The 14,129-nt window shown below is 42.5% G+C and overlaps 5 protein-coding genes and 1 non-coding gene across 8 annotated transcripts; 3 read left to right on the top strand and 3 right to left on the bottom strand.

Moving 5' to 3' along the window:
- The first annotated feature begins 11 nt into the window (after positions 1–11).
- LOC128257034 (uncharacterized) lies at positions 12–731 on the top strand. The gene has a single exon (XM_052987835.1). It carries the CDS (start codon positions 111–113, stop codon positions 675–677), a length of 567 nt encoding a protein of 188 aa, XP_052843795.1. The 5' UTR covers positions 12–110; the 3' UTR covers positions 678–731.
- Positions 698–3,846, bottom strand: LOC128257010 (coiled-coil domain-containing protein 186). The gene is made up of 7 exons (XM_052987803.1): positions 3,038–3,846; positions 2,850–2,969; positions 2,722–2,785; positions 2,504–2,658; positions 2,298–2,440; positions 1,972–2,152; positions 698–1,750 (listed from the first exon to the last, which is right to left on the bottom strand). The coding sequence occupies exons 1-7, from the start codon at positions 3,734–3,736 to the stop codon at positions 806–808; spliced, it is 2,307 nt and encodes a 768-aa protein (XP_052843763.1). The 5' UTR covers positions 3,737–3,846; the 3' UTR covers positions 698–805.
- Positions 1,853–1,925, top strand: Trnam-cau (transfer RNA methionine (anticodon CAU)). The gene has a single exon. It is a non-coding gene; the product is annotated as a tRNA-Met (tRNA).
- A 50-nt stretch (positions 3,847–3,896) lies between the features above and the next one.
- Positions 3,897–5,189, top strand: LOC128257020 (probable tRNA N6-adenosine threonylcarbamoyltransferase). Its single transcript, XM_052987814.1, has 3 exons — positions 3,897–4,083; positions 4,148–4,833; positions 4,890–5,189. Exons 1-3 carry the CDS (start codon positions 3,969–3,971, stop codon positions 5,130–5,132), a joined length of 1,044 nt encoding a protein of 347 aa, XP_052843774.1. The 5' UTR covers positions 3,897–3,968; the 3' UTR covers positions 5,133–5,189.
- LOC128257025 (fat body protein 2) lies at positions 5,147–6,230 on the bottom strand. Of its 2 annotated transcripts, none has more exons than XM_052987822.1 (3): positions 6,052–6,230; positions 5,595–5,996; positions 5,147–5,535 (listed from the first exon to the last, which is right to left on the bottom strand). In XM_052987822.1, exons 1-3 carry the CDS (start codon positions 6,193–6,195, stop codon positions 5,245–5,247), a joined length of 837 nt encoding a protein of 278 aa, XP_052843782.1. In that variant the 5' UTR covers positions 6,196–6,230; the 3' UTR covers positions 5,147–5,244. The 2 variants fall into 2 exon arrangements, with proteins under 2 accessions (XP_052843782.1, XP_052843783.1); XM_052987823.1 differs by having other exon boundaries at positions 5,595–5,993.
- A 792-nt stretch (positions 6,231–7,022) lies between these two features.
- Positions 7,023–11,669, bottom strand: LOC128257031 (tubulin polymerization-promoting protein homolog). Of its 2 annotated transcripts, none has more exons than XM_052987831.1 (3): positions 11,512–11,669; positions 7,943–8,345; positions 7,023–7,383 (listed from the first exon to the last, which is right to left on the bottom strand). In XM_052987831.1, exons 2-3 carry the CDS (start codon positions 8,336–8,338, stop codon positions 7,198–7,200), a joined length of 582 nt encoding a protein of 193 aa, XP_052843791.1. In that variant the 5' UTR covers positions 8,339–8,345; positions 11,512–11,669; the 3' UTR covers positions 7,023–7,197. The 2 variants fall into 2 exon arrangements, with proteins under 2 accessions (XP_052843791.1, XP_052843790.1); XM_052987830.1 differs by lacking the exon at positions 11,512–11,669 and adding an exon at positions 8,609–8,736.
- Between the last annotated feature and the right edge of the window lie 2,460 nt (positions 11,670–14,129).

Raw genomic sequence — 14,129 nt, 5'->3', positions numbered from 1 at the left:
GCTGCTAAATGCGCCGGCACAGCTGTTCGACCTTCCCAGTGAATGGCAAACTGACGGTTTTTTAACTTTTACCAAAAATTCAATTAAAACTAGTTAAATATCACGATAAAATGGCCCAAAAGGTGATGAAGTACTTTGGCCGGACCACGGACTTCCGCGGCAACACGTTGTGGGAGCTGGTCTCGGATCTGCCCAACTGGGGAGTGGGTCGCCTCCTCATACGTAACATGTTCCAGCGATATCCGGAGCCCTGCTACATGCGGATTCTGAAGGTGCAGTCCGTAGATGAACAGCCCGGCGAAATCCGCAAGGTTCGAGTCACCGTGGAGAAGACCTGGCGCGGAGTAACCCAGCCCAAGCCCGTGGAGATCTACAGCACCAGCTACAAGGCGGACTACGAACTGGTGCCCCAAAGTGAAGAGGCCAAGTACCTGAACAACAACAACAAGGTGCAGCCAGTGGTGCTGCCCACCAAGATTGACCTGCCACCTCTGCTCCGCGAGCTGGTCTCAGAGGAGACGGGCAATCCCAATCCCCAGATGAAGGTGCACTACAAACTAACACACAACAAACTGGCCAGATTAGCCAAGGATGGTGAGAAACCAACCATAAACTTCGAACTGGGTGTGGGACAGCCCAAACCCGTAAGCGCCAAGCTTTACGAAGGATTATTATAAGCCTGGGACATTGTTAAAATATTAAATACACATATATTATACACTTAAACTAAAGCTCATACAATTTGTACACTATCTTTACACGGGTTAGACTCTGGAATGGAATACAGTGTTTAAGAAGACTGGCATTACTTCCCGTTGACCTCCAGGGAGCGCAATTTCCGGGTGAGATTGTCTACTTCGAGGCCCAGCACATCGAGGTTCTCTTTCAGCGTTATATTCTTCAGCAGCGTGTCCTCCAGCACAGCTTGCAGCTTCTTGTTGATCTCCAGGGAGAGCTCCAAAGACATGGCCTTGCTCTCGCCGCTTGCTTTCGAGGATCCTCCATAGATGGCCGCCATAATCCCATTCCCGTACTTGACCAGCTCGCTTTTGTTCTGATCGCTGCGCGACGTGGTCAATGCGCCGGCAGTCTGATCCCTGAGCATGTAGTGCTGCACCACTTTGGACTTCTTCTGCACCTCGGCCACCAGAGCGGCCGTGTGGTTCTCCAGGAACTCGATGCGTTCCGTTTGGCGGGCAGTGGCCTGCTGCAGCCGCAGTATTCGCTCAACGAGGACTTTTTTAGACGGTACCGCTTGGAGATCCTGCTGCGGCGGCGGCTGTTGAACTGTGGTGGCACTACTAGCCACCGTTTCCGATTCGGAGGACTCGCTGGCCCGCCGGCTGCCGCTGTGCAGGCTACCGTGGCTACTGGAGCGACTGTGACTGCGTTGCTGGGGATTCTCTGTTGGGTAGCCATTGATCGCCTGCTGGCAATTGCTACAGTAGCTGATGGGCACCTTGGAATCCGTAATCCCCCTCTTAAACTTGCTCAGCTCCCGGTGAAGTTCCTTAACCACGGTGGCATGCTTGTGCTGGATGGCTTCATAGTCCCCCTGGACATCTTCCAGCTTTTGCTTGGTCAGCTCGTACAGCTTGGTCTTTTCGGATAAATGCTTGGCCAGCAGCAGGCGCTCCTCGCTCTTCTCCGTCGCCTCCAAGCTGAGTTGATGCTCCATTTGATTGTACTTGGAGTCGTAGCCCAGTTTCTCTTGTTTAAGTAACTTGTTCTCGGCCTCTAAACCTTGGGCCTGCAAAGAAACAGATATTAAACTATAAGATCCTTCATCTGCATTAGGTTGCTTTCGGTATCTACGTTAATAGGAGCTGGTTAGAATCTTTGGATATTCATAGCCTCGGTGGCGCAGTTGGCAGCGCGTAAGTCTCATAATCTTAAGGTCGTGAGTTCGAGCCTCACCCGGGGCATGTATACTTTTTTCTTTTTTGTTATTGCATTTTTATTTTTACTTACCTTGGCTTCAGCCAAACAAATGTCATTCTGCAGTCGCACAATTAGCTCACTCATTTCCTTGTTAATGGTAAGTAACTCCTGTTTCTTCACTTTAAGTTGCTCCATATCCAAATCGTTTTCTTGGACCAAAGCCTCCAGTTGTTGGATTCGTTTTTGTTGGTCCGCCAACTTTTCTTCGTTTCTGAAATAGTCAAAATTATAAATTATTTGCGAATCTATAGAGATAGACCTAAGGGAACTTAAGGTTTGGACACTGAAATATGCATTTAGGAACTTTGGCAGTTTTGGTTAGGAGGGTACCTAATTATTCTACAAATAAAACTTACAAGGTGTTTTGAGTACGTAAAAGCTGAAGTTCGTCTAGTTGTCCCCTGAGTTTAGCGGAGTTAAGCAGCTCATCGCTATAAGAAGCCTCTACGGAGTTGTGCAGTTCCCTTAAGCGATCGAATTCCTGGGTGAGTTGGTTATGCTGTAATGCAAAGAGTACAAGGTAATTTAAAACAAACTATTAAAACCCATAAGTTAACTTTACCGCTGAGTGAATGTCTTGAAGCTGTTGCTGCAGTTCCTTGTTGGCATCGCTTAGTCTTTGCTGCTCTTTGGTGACTTTATCCAGAGCCTCAGTCTTGCTGGTGATCTCGTGTTTCAAGAGTATTGTGTTGGCTTCGAATTCCATTTTAAGCTTCTCTGTAGGTAAGAATAAGAATAGGTAAGTCATTTGTAAACCGTTTTTTATGAAAAACAACTTACCATTGGCCTTTTCCTCCAGCTTATTGGGTGCATTCTTTTCCTCTTCCAGTTTGCGTTCAACAACCTTAAACGGGAATAAAGTTTATTAAATGGGGATAAACTATAGTACTTGGATAATCTATCCATACCGCCTTGGCCTCTGTTTCGATGTTCAGTTTGTTTATGTGATACTTTAGCTTGGACTCTAAGTGACCCATTTCGATTTTGTACTTTTCGAATTCCCGCTGATACTTCCTGATTTCATTGCTCTGATAACACCAAGATAAAATGGTTTGGATAAGAGGTTATTCATCTACAGATCAACTTTTCCACCCACCTTTTCATCGATGATGTACGTCATGCGGGACTTTTCCTCGTTTACAGCCTGGAATCTGGTGGACACATTCTTGACCTCCTTTTTGGCCTCGGCCAGTTGCTTCTCCACCGCCTCCTTTTCCTTCTTGGCATCGATGAGCAGCTTCTCCTTCATGGCAAACTTTATGACGGTGGCCTCCTTTTCCTTGTTGGCCATGTCCATTTCCTTGCGGCAGGCCTGCTTTTCCTTGCCGAGGATGGCGTTCTCTCGCTGGATGAGGGTTATCATGTTGTCCTTCTGGTTGTTGGAGGTGCGCAGCTGGTCCAGCTGCTGCTCGTAGTTGCGACGCTGCTCCTCCAACTGGGCCAAACAGTGGACATGGGACAAAATATCGTTCTGCGGGGGCTTCGAAGGATTTGTCTGCAGTTCGTCCTCCTCCTTTTCCTGTGCCTGAAGATCCTTGAATCGCAGGGTCAGCTCTCCTTCTTCCAATGGCACTTGTTCCAGGACGGCTGCCTTAAGTTCCTCCTCCATTTTGGTCCCATCCTGGTCACTTTTCGCATCGCTTTCTTCCAGCTGCTGGTCAATAAAATCCGCTTTCAGTTCCACGTCTTCATTTGATTTCACTTCGATGTGGTTTAAATCACGGCCAGAATCCCCATTTTCCATTATATCCGGACTCTCCACCTCAGCCGGCTGTGTTGCCTGAGCTGATTCCATTATTTGTTTTAATTATTTTATCATTTATTCAAATTTGACAATGAAATTCGCGTATTTTTAGCTATACAACAAAGTTTGCTATTTGCAAAGCAGCTGTTTATTTATAGGAGTTGACTACCCTGCCACTGCAGTGTGAACGTACTTTACCGCTACCAAAATCCACTTACACAAAAAAGGGCCACACTGGTGTTTGTTTACATTGCAATTGTTTTATTTTTATTCGATTTCAAACATGGTTTGCGCTTTGGGCATTGAAGGCAGTGCCAATAAAATAGGCATTGGTATAATTAAAGATGGTGAAGTGCTGGCCAATGTGCGGAGAACTTATATAACGCCACCGGGAGAAGGTATATGGGTATTCTAACCAACCGGCATTTTATAGAGATTTCATCATGATGTTCTATGCAACAGGTTTCCTGCCCAAGGAGACGGCCAAACATCATAGAGAGGCCATTCTGGGCTTGGTCAAGGCCAGCTTAAAGGAGGCACAGCTGGAACCCTCCAACCTGGATGTCATTTGCTACACAAAAGGACCAGGAATGGCTCCTCCCCTGCTGGTGGGCGCAATTGTGGCCCGCACGTTGTCCCTTTTGTGGGACATTCCTCTGCTGGGCGTCAACCACTGCATCGGACACATCGAGATGGGTCGCCTTATCACAGGGGCCCAAAATCCCATAGTGCTCTATGTGAGCGGTGGAAATACCCAGGTGATTGCCTACTCCAATAAGCGATATCGTATCTTTGGCGAAACCATCGACATCGCGGTGGGCAATTGCCTGGATCGATTCGCCCGCATCATCAAGCTGTCCAACGATCCCAGTCCGGGCTACAACATCGAGCAGCTGGCCAAGCTTAGCAATCGGTATATTAAACTACCCTATGTGGTCAAAGGCATGGATGTGAGCTTTTCGGGGATTCTGTCCTATATTGAGGATCTGGCTGACCCTGGCAAAAGGCAGAACAAGAGGAAGAAGCCGCAGGAGGCGGAGGTCGTTGACTACAGCCAAGCGGATCTTTGCTATTCGCTGCAGGAGACCATCTTTGCCATGCTAGTGGAGATCACAGAGCGCGCCATGGCCCACTGTGGCTCCAATGAGGTGGACTATAACCCCTTTCTATATTAATACCCTTAGCTAACCCACTTATTTTCCAGGTCCTCATAGTAGGAGGCGTGGGCTGCAATGAGCGACTCCAGGAGATGATGCGTATTATGTGCGAGGAGCGCAATGGAAAACTCTTTGCCACGGATGAACGTTACTGCATAGACAACGGCTTGATGATAGCCCATGCCGGGGCGGAGATGTTCCGCTCAGGCACCAGGATGCCCCTGGAGGAAGCCTTTGTGACCCAGCGTTTCCGCACGGACGAAGTGCTAGTCAGCTGGCGCGAGGACTAATCACAAAAGAAATATTCAGTGTGCTTTGTTTGTTTATTAAATAACTAATTTCCATAACTTGTTCAGATGTTTATAGTGTGCTGATTTAGCATATAAAGAACTTTGACCCCGCTTAAAGGGCCTGCTCCTTGCCCGTCCACTGGGCCTTCATCTCCAAAGGAAAGACGCGCTTGCCCTCGATGACATAGACAGCTCCGTTCTTATCCTTCTCCAGCACATTCAGAATGCAGCGAGAGACATCAGCGGCACTCTGCTTGTTCAATCTGTCCAGGATCCTATAGGTCTCGTCACTGGTCTCCGGGAAGATGATCTTCTCCGTGAAGTTGGTGAACATATCCGTCATCGTAGCTCCAGGACACACAGTCACAAACTTAATGCCTGATCGCTGATAATACTTTTCGTTCTGGAGGGAAAAGAAAACAAAATTATGAAGAGGAATATGAGAGATATCTAAGCAGTTACCGCCAAGCAACGGGTGAAGTTGATGATGCCCGCCTTAGTGGCTCCATAAACGGGAATGATGAACATCGGATCCAGACCCACCACCGAGCTCATGTTGACCACAATGCCACCCTTGCCGCCGTTATCTTTGCCCATGTAGGGCAAAGCACTCAGCGTGGAGTTGATGATGCCACCCAGATTCACCAGCAGAGTCCTCTGCACATCCTTGTCATTAAAAATGCCAGCCACATTGACCACAATGTCGATGTTGCCAAAGGTCTTGGCTATCTCCTCGTAGGTGGCCTCCACACCCTTCTTGTTGGCGACATCCATCTTGACGATCATGACGCTCTGCGTGGGATGAGCCGCCCGTAATTTTACAAATTCCTCCAAGTTGTCCTGCAGATCGATGATGGCCACCTTCTGGGAGACAAAGTTTTAAGGAAAGACTATACATAGAGCAGAGTGATAAACCCACCGCTGCTCCGGCGGCCAGGAGCTGTTTGGACACCTGCAGACCAATGCCTCCAGCTCCGCCGGTCACCACTGCATTCTTGCCGCGAAAGGACATCTTGGGCTGGCTGATACTTGTAGTAGTCGGGTGTATTCCTTGAGGCTTCATCAAGCTCAGAGCTCAATTGCACTACTGACTTGGAATTGCACTGATCACCGCATTTATAGCTATTTTCCAAGGGATATATGATATATCTTTGAGTGATTTTGGCTCGGCTGCAATCAATAGCTAGTTTTCCACCTGCTCTGGGTTAGGATTATGCAAACTGAAGCCGCCATATCGATTTCCATCGCTATCTGGTCGCTCTAGCGTTCAGTCTGCTTCACACTGCTCTGGTTTTTGCGATGTCAGCTTTGTATCATTGATAATGTCGTTACAGAGATAAAACAATGATCTCTTAATAACCATCTTGCAATGTCATATTCTTAATATTCAATGGCATAGAACCTAGGCACTTTAAAATAACTAAAATCTGATTTTGGTCAAACCTTTTCTTATAGTTTTTAAAAAAAGGAAAATAATTAAAATTATTTTGTACTCATAAATTTCCTAATCAAGAATGGTTTTCCATTTCTATAAATTCTTAAAACAGTATATACCATTAACCGACAAACTACAATACAAATAAAGAATCAATGTGGACATTTTTAAGTGTATTTATTTAAGCAAAACTCTTATGAGAACAAAACATATCCACGTATGTATATGTATGTCGTATATCTTTGGTTTCCATATATGATAATTAAATATCTTTCACAAATTTCAATATTAAAAGTTTATCTCGTATCTTAAGACTAGCAAACATGGATTCGAATACCATGAAAGATATATTTAATTTTGATTGGAATTAGCTTTTTGAACTTTTTTGGGCCGCTTCAGAGTTGTACGTATCGAGGGAAAACGTAAGGAAACCATAATTAAAAAACTCAAAAACATAATCAAATTATATCAATTTATTTGTAAGCACTTAAATTATCACAAACTTAGATTATGTACACAAAGATAAATTACTGCAGCTACCAAACGAAATGGGAGACATTAACTAAGGAAACACAAAAGTTAGAAAGACATTTTTTATAGAGAATGGGCGGTTTAAAATTGGTGATTCCCTTATTTGGTGGCATTGTCGTAGGTGTCCTTGTGCTGATAGCCACTCACATAGCCTGATCCATCGACCAAGTTACGCCTGCCAGCGATTCCCTTGCCCTTTCCGGAGGCATCGAAGCGTTCCTTGTGGGAACCGGTGTACTTGCTTGTGTCCGTCAATCGATCCACGGCAGCTGCCGCCTTTCCAGCCTAAAAAAAAGTTAACCAAAATTATATTAAATTATTCATATACACAAAAAGAAAATAGAGAATAATATATATGATATGACGACTTGCATTATGTGTGATATTACAATCGAAAAAAGTAGTACTAAAATTTATATTTAAGCAACAAATCTAAAGAACAGGAATTTTAATTCGAAATTTTTAGGTTCGTCTTGATTCGATTTACAAACTTACAAAGCAATCTCTTCGAAAAATGCTGCACTTGTGCAAACTTTGAGCGAAAATTGTTCGCTCAAAATAATATTTAAATAATACTCATTAATTTGTAATTCTTATTATACACCTTAAAATAATAACGGATTTTTGACAGTGTTAAATTATATTAAACAATGATGTTGTGATGACTTCACAAATGATTTTCGATTTACGACAAGAATTTGAATTAATTTTTCATTAAGATTTGAAACAGATATTCAGCTGGTTAAATCTATACAAAATTGGAGATAACTATTGTAAGGTAGCATTCATATTAAATTGATCATTGCCGATCTTTTTACACTTAAGGTATTAAAACAAAACTCACCGAAACGGAAACCACTCCTGGAGCTCCACAGCCGGCCAACTTCTGCTTGATCTCCGACAGCTCCACCTTTTTCGTCTTGGCCAAATCCTCCAGGAATTTGTTGTAGTCGCCGAGTGAGATCTTCATGGCCTTGAACTTCTTGAAGTGGATGCCCGTGTCGGTGGTGGTGATCTTCTTGTCGATGACCTTGGCCTGCTTCATCCACTTGTCGCTCTGCGAGAGCGTGATCAGCTTGCCGTCGGACTTGGAGTCCCCGAACTTGGAGAAGGCCTTGAACTGATCCGAGAAGCTAACCTTGGGCTCATCCTCCAGAGCCAATTGGGCCAACTCGGCCGCCGGAACCTCGGGAGTTGGAGCTGGGGAAGGGCTGCCATTTGCTGCTGCTGCCTCGGACATGCTGGATCTGCAATTTAATTTAATTAATTTATTAAATTCTTTAATTACACACAGACAGAGATTATAAGCCATTATGGCTCAAAAAAAGTTTTAAGCACCATTCGAAATACCTCCAATTTCTTATTTGGAATAAGGGTCATTAAAAGTTTATCAATATGCCTAGCCTGGTAGGTCAGTTTTCCATTTTTCACTTTGTTGTGGTCTCTGCTATCACGCAACTTTTTCCTTAATGCGTAATCTGGTTAGGAAACCACCTACGCATTTTCTCACCTGTGAGCTACAACGCTAATCAGCATTGCGGTGGGTCTTGTCTGTCTTCGTCAACTAACGAGCTTCAATTCCCATACGTATCTTTACGAGAAACTTATCTGTGTTTTACTCACTTTCCTATCAACATGATAATACAGTTTATACTGGACAATAACAAAGCCATACCCACCCAAAGCTAGACCAAAGCTCTCTCAGATGTTGGGAGTGATCCAATACTGAAATGGCGTCATCTGTTTGGTTCCCCCATCACCCAACGAAGCCAATTATCGTCTTTTTGCAAAGCCCAAATAAACAAAACTAAATAGTCAACAGGTTGTTTGACTCACCTAGGTTTCTCTAAAGGGGGTCAGAACTTAGCGGTAGCTCGCGAGATCTATTATAAAAAGTCTTTAACATACAGTTACGATACCATAGGTTTAGTTTAGGTTTATAAAACATTGCTTAAGGGTAAAGCCGCAGGCAACATAAACCACTCATTTAGATGAGTTTCAGAAATTAAACAGTTCTGGTACCCAAATGTTGCCCCTAGGGTATTATTTCAAAATAAATATTTATCACTTTTCAAAAAACGTACTTTATTTATTTATTTAAAGATAAACTGTTTATTTTCCCCCACCCATTCGCAAAAAATACCCCACTTAATTTGTTGGCCATCGAACGTGGCATAAATTTGTACGATAATTTAGTTTTGAAATTGCTAGTAGCATAAATTGTCGTCTTGTTTACAGGCTACCCAACACGAAGTTGAGAAGGCACCAAATCCTCATCCTTCCATAAACAGTAAATAAAACGTGAGCATTTATTGGCGGGGCCATTAATTACGCACCACTTAAGGTTGGAAGACTGAGCCCCAGGAGAGTTGGAAGCTGTTTGGGGGAACCATTTAAGGCGGCGATAAGATGGGACTGCAACCAGTTTGGAGGCCTATGTTCGTGAGATATGAGGCTGTGGCTTGTGCCCGGACAGATGTTAACAAATCGAAAAGGAAGGGGTATATACTTGTATGCACCCAATCGCCGTGACCTTGATGCAGCCCGTCGAGCATGTCAAATACTATACCACCCCCCAATCGAATACTGAGTGAATCGAGTCGTCACTGCTTATGTCATCGCCTCATTACGCCGGCTCTTGATTACGCTGCTCTGGGATCAGCTTCAAACTAGCTCTGGGGTGAGGCAATTTCATAGCCCATATATTCCCCAGATAATCCACCAAATTCATCTATTTAATCCGACTGAATAATTGAGAGCATTGCATGCAACGCAAGTTGCCCCTGTCATTAATCATCTTATTGGACCTGGGTCATTGAACTTGAACTCCGCTCAAGACGAAACAAATTACCGAACCCGTCCCCGCAGAAGACTAATGGAACCCTTTACTCCGCCCCTACTTGTAATTGGAAGCCATAAATACCGAGGAACAAGAAAAGTTGACAAACTACACCACAAAAGATGTTGGAATATGCAAGAAGGGTTTTAAAATGACAATAAATCAAAATAAAACGACTAAAGAATACTCTCAATACAGTAGTTTTTAAAGAAGTGTTTTCTTTAAGGAAATCAATCGTTGTACTTAAAATTACTATATTAGAAATAGAATGACTTAAATCTATTATGATTGTTAGACAGTAATTTTATACTTCAAAGTTTTTAACCAAAAAATAGTCCATCTATAAATAACGAGTATGTAATAAATTACCTCACTCCAAACCGGACAAACCAATCCAAAGGTTTGGCCAAGACAATTACGACACAGGATGTGTTGAACTATTTTGGATACTACACATTTAATATACCCATTTTAAATTATCTGTGACAACTCAAAGTCAACATGCCCCTCGCGAACATGACCGCAGAATATCAGGCATTCTGATGGGGAGCGTGGATAGTCTAAATCAGAAATAATCCGCTTTGACTGCCAGACCATAAATAATTCGTTTCTTCTCGATTTGCCATCTCTATTTTGGTTTCTTTCTCTGTATTTCTGATCTGGCGAACAAGTTCTCATCCAGCTCCAGTCAGGCATTGCGAATCCGTTGCCAACATTTTAATTAGTTTTTCAACCAAAATGGTAAAAGTTAATTGGGAATATTTATGGCGAAAATTTGAATGGGAATATGAATGGGTTATAGATAGCCATGTATAGAAAAGAATGAACTTCCTGGAGAGGAGGCCGAGTAATTATAAACCCAACCTACCTCAAGTGTATTGTATCCCAGAGCAAATGAATAAAGGGAAATTTGGGTCATCTTGTTGTATATTTATAAATGGAATGGCTGGGGGATAAACATGAAATACTGCACCAGATATGAGTAAACATGTTTGTATATAAGCATTCTCAAATATTACCGCCTCGGACTGAATGCATAAATTAAAATGTTTTTTTTTTTTTTTGGGGGGGCGGGGGGTACCAAAACAGGAAGCAAAGGCGATTTCAGATATAACACGCAACGCAATAGAGAAATCATTGACTTAGGGGACTTATGCTCGGGGCATAATATATGTATGTAATTTATACCTACATCACCACTAGCCCAGATGACATCACTGGGAGCTGGGAAACGCGCAAGCGCCAGTTTGGAGAAGGGGTTTCTGGGGTCGGGGGGTTGAAATTTCAGACTGATGATGATTTAAACACACGCATATATACACACGGAAATAGGGAAACTGCGCCTAAAACAAGGCCTCCAAACGGAAATTGAAAACAATGATGGCCCAGGAACAAAGGAAAAGGGGAACGCAATTGGCGGTAACTGGGTCAAAGTTTGCTCTTGGAATGTTATAAAGCCTTTTCTTTAAATGATATATAAGCCTAAGACTGGAGGCTGCTTAAAGGTTCAGGACATTTTTAAAAATAAACCCAACTTAATTTAAAAAGTTTTCCTTTGCACTTCACCAACTTACATTTGCTTAGAAAATGTAGAAAAACTGTTGAATAAATTTCCAAAAAAAACTGTATGTTTTTACTCCTTAGATATCTTCCAACTACTTTAAGGCAAACGCGCGAATGCTGGCGATGTCGAAACTCAACTGTTTGGACAAATGCGCAGCCACTGGCTAGCAAAGGCCCAAGCGGCGTATGAGTGATATTTTTGTTTTGAGTGAGCTTTCGTTGAGTGAAACAAAAACTTAAAGGCATTAAACATCCTATACAATATTTTATAAAACGGAAGAAAGCAAAACAAAATATGAGCAAACATAAATTCCTAACTTTCTGATTGAGATAAAGAAAAAAATTGGATTTTATACACACTTTTATACTGACCCCTAATTTTTTTCCTAGCGATGACTTCATTTCACAAAATTTAATACACCGAAACTAACAGCGAAAGCCACACGACGAAGCCATTTATCAAGTAAAAAAAAAAAAGAAACAAACGAGACCTAAAAACAACTCAGAATAACAAAAGTGACGTTGGGCCCCAAAGTCTTATCAGGCCAACAAGTTTCACTCAAACATTTGGTTTGTTGTGAGTGTGATTCTGGACAAAAAGCTTAAAGCTTTCCCTGAATTTGAGTAGTAAAAGGGGGCGAGGGGGTTTTCCATATAGACTGAGCTAGTAAAACAGCCAATTTGTATGTGTCCGCCGCCAAAGCAGAAAACGATGCGTGAAATTTTTGACAAAAAACACGCACAACAAGTGCCAGACAATTGGAATTACGAGGGGGGGGCTTTGATGGGAATGGTTTTTTCAAAGTGTTTTGGGGGTGTGCCTAAGACTAGGGGCCATGCTAACCAGTGAGCTCATGCCTAAGTATGCAAATGAGGTTTTCAAGCGATTAAGAATAGTTGGCCGGCTTTTATGGCAAATGGGTTCTCTGAACTCTTCTATTTTGGGCAATCAGGTAAAAGTAAAAGTCAAAAGGAAATCATAAGGAAATTGCTTCGCACACAATAAAATGATTAAACACAATCTGAAACAACAAACCTCGAACCAAAACCTAAAACAAACCTTAAACGAAATATAAAAGAACAGAACGCTTGACATTGATTTATGGGAACTGACTGTCAGAATTATTTGGTTAGTTTCGTTAAGCCACGGGCCACATGATGAAGTCATAGCCCTGGCCCAAAAGCAAAATACAAAGCGAGTTTAAAACTAACTAACCTGGCAAATGGAGCTTGAAAACCCTGAGGAGGCTTTTAATAAAGTCCCAAGCTAATTAAATATATAAAAAAAATTTTAAATTTACTTAGTTATTAAATTACACTTACCAAAGTTTGATTCTATTTAAAAAAAAAAACTTATATGATAAGTTTTCTAAAATATAGGAAAACTGTGGAACTAATGTAAAAATAAATTATTTTAAATAAAGAATTTGGTGGGTGATTAAAATAAAGTAAACAAATAAATATTATCCTCTTCTCAGTAAGTCCCCTTTCAAGGGCATAAAAACAGACCCATCCCATAAATACAAACAAGAGTCTTGCCATCTAGCCTATCTTTAACACAACTCTAATTAGCCACGAAGTGAGAGTCAGTCCAAACACCAGATGATGGTTCACAAATCAGTGAACAGCCCACGTCAGGGGGCCCAAGAAATGCCGCCAGGTAATCCAGACCAGATTGCCAATCCAACTTCAATTCCAGACCCAGAACTAACGAGATCATTAAGGCTGGCTGGAATGGCGAGAATTGGGCTTTGATTGAAACTAAGTGCCAACGGGGCTAACATTAAAACGCACTTATCAGCCGGGTCCGTCAAGGCCAATGTGGTTCTTGCAGCTGCTCCTCCTCCTAATCGGGAGCGAAGTTTAAGCACCACAGATCTGCGGCATCCGATAAAGCCGCGGCTAAAAATAAAATCCCAGCGAAGGAGGGGCAGAAGTTACCAATGCAGCTGCAGAGGCATCAGGAGCGGCCTTAAGCCATATTTTTGGGGGGTTTTTTCAATGTTAATTGATTAATCCGCGAACAGGCTGACCCATTTTATATCCCAACTTCTTATATTACAAACTTATTGAATTATAATATAAAAACTTAAATTTATCCCGAAAAAAAATATTTATTTAACTTTTTTAAATATATTTCTAAAATATTAGAACTTGTGTTTGATTGCGGGTCAGGATATATATCTATATATATATATATATATTTATGTGTTATAAACAATAACTTTTGGATAATAAAATGACAATCGTTAAAAGAAAGAAACACATGGTGTTTCTAAAAATTTGGAGGATTGTGAGACCACCGAAATCCCCATTGCACCCGCCACTGGAACTGAGGACTCTAGTGTCCAAGTTGGGGCCAAATGTGGCCCTTGGCCTTCACTCACCTTGAGATGCCGTGGTTGCCGTTGTTGTCGTCGCCGGTTGTTGCCACAGTTGTTGTTGTTGTTGTTTGGTTTGTCGTGGCCCCGTTGCAGTGTTCGGACCAAAAAAAAAAAAGAGGCTGAGATGCCACAATTCAGCGGCAGCAACAACAACAATTGCATATCAATTACACGCTGGGCTGGATGCGGTCTTTGGCCTTGATGGTACTCCCAGCCAAGGCCCTTGATTCGGTTGCAGATGCAGA

The sequence above is a fragment of the Drosophila gunungcola genome, assembly GCF_025200985.1.
Source record: "Drosophila gunungcola strain Sukarami chromosome 3L unlocalized genomic scaffold, Dgunungcola_SK_2 000002F, whole genome shotgun sequence".
Classification (NCBI taxonomy): domain Eukaryota; kingdom Metazoa; phylum Arthropoda; class Insecta; order Diptera; family Drosophilidae; genus Drosophila; species Drosophila gunungcola.
This window is presented reverse-complemented; position numbering and strand designations above follow the sequence as displayed.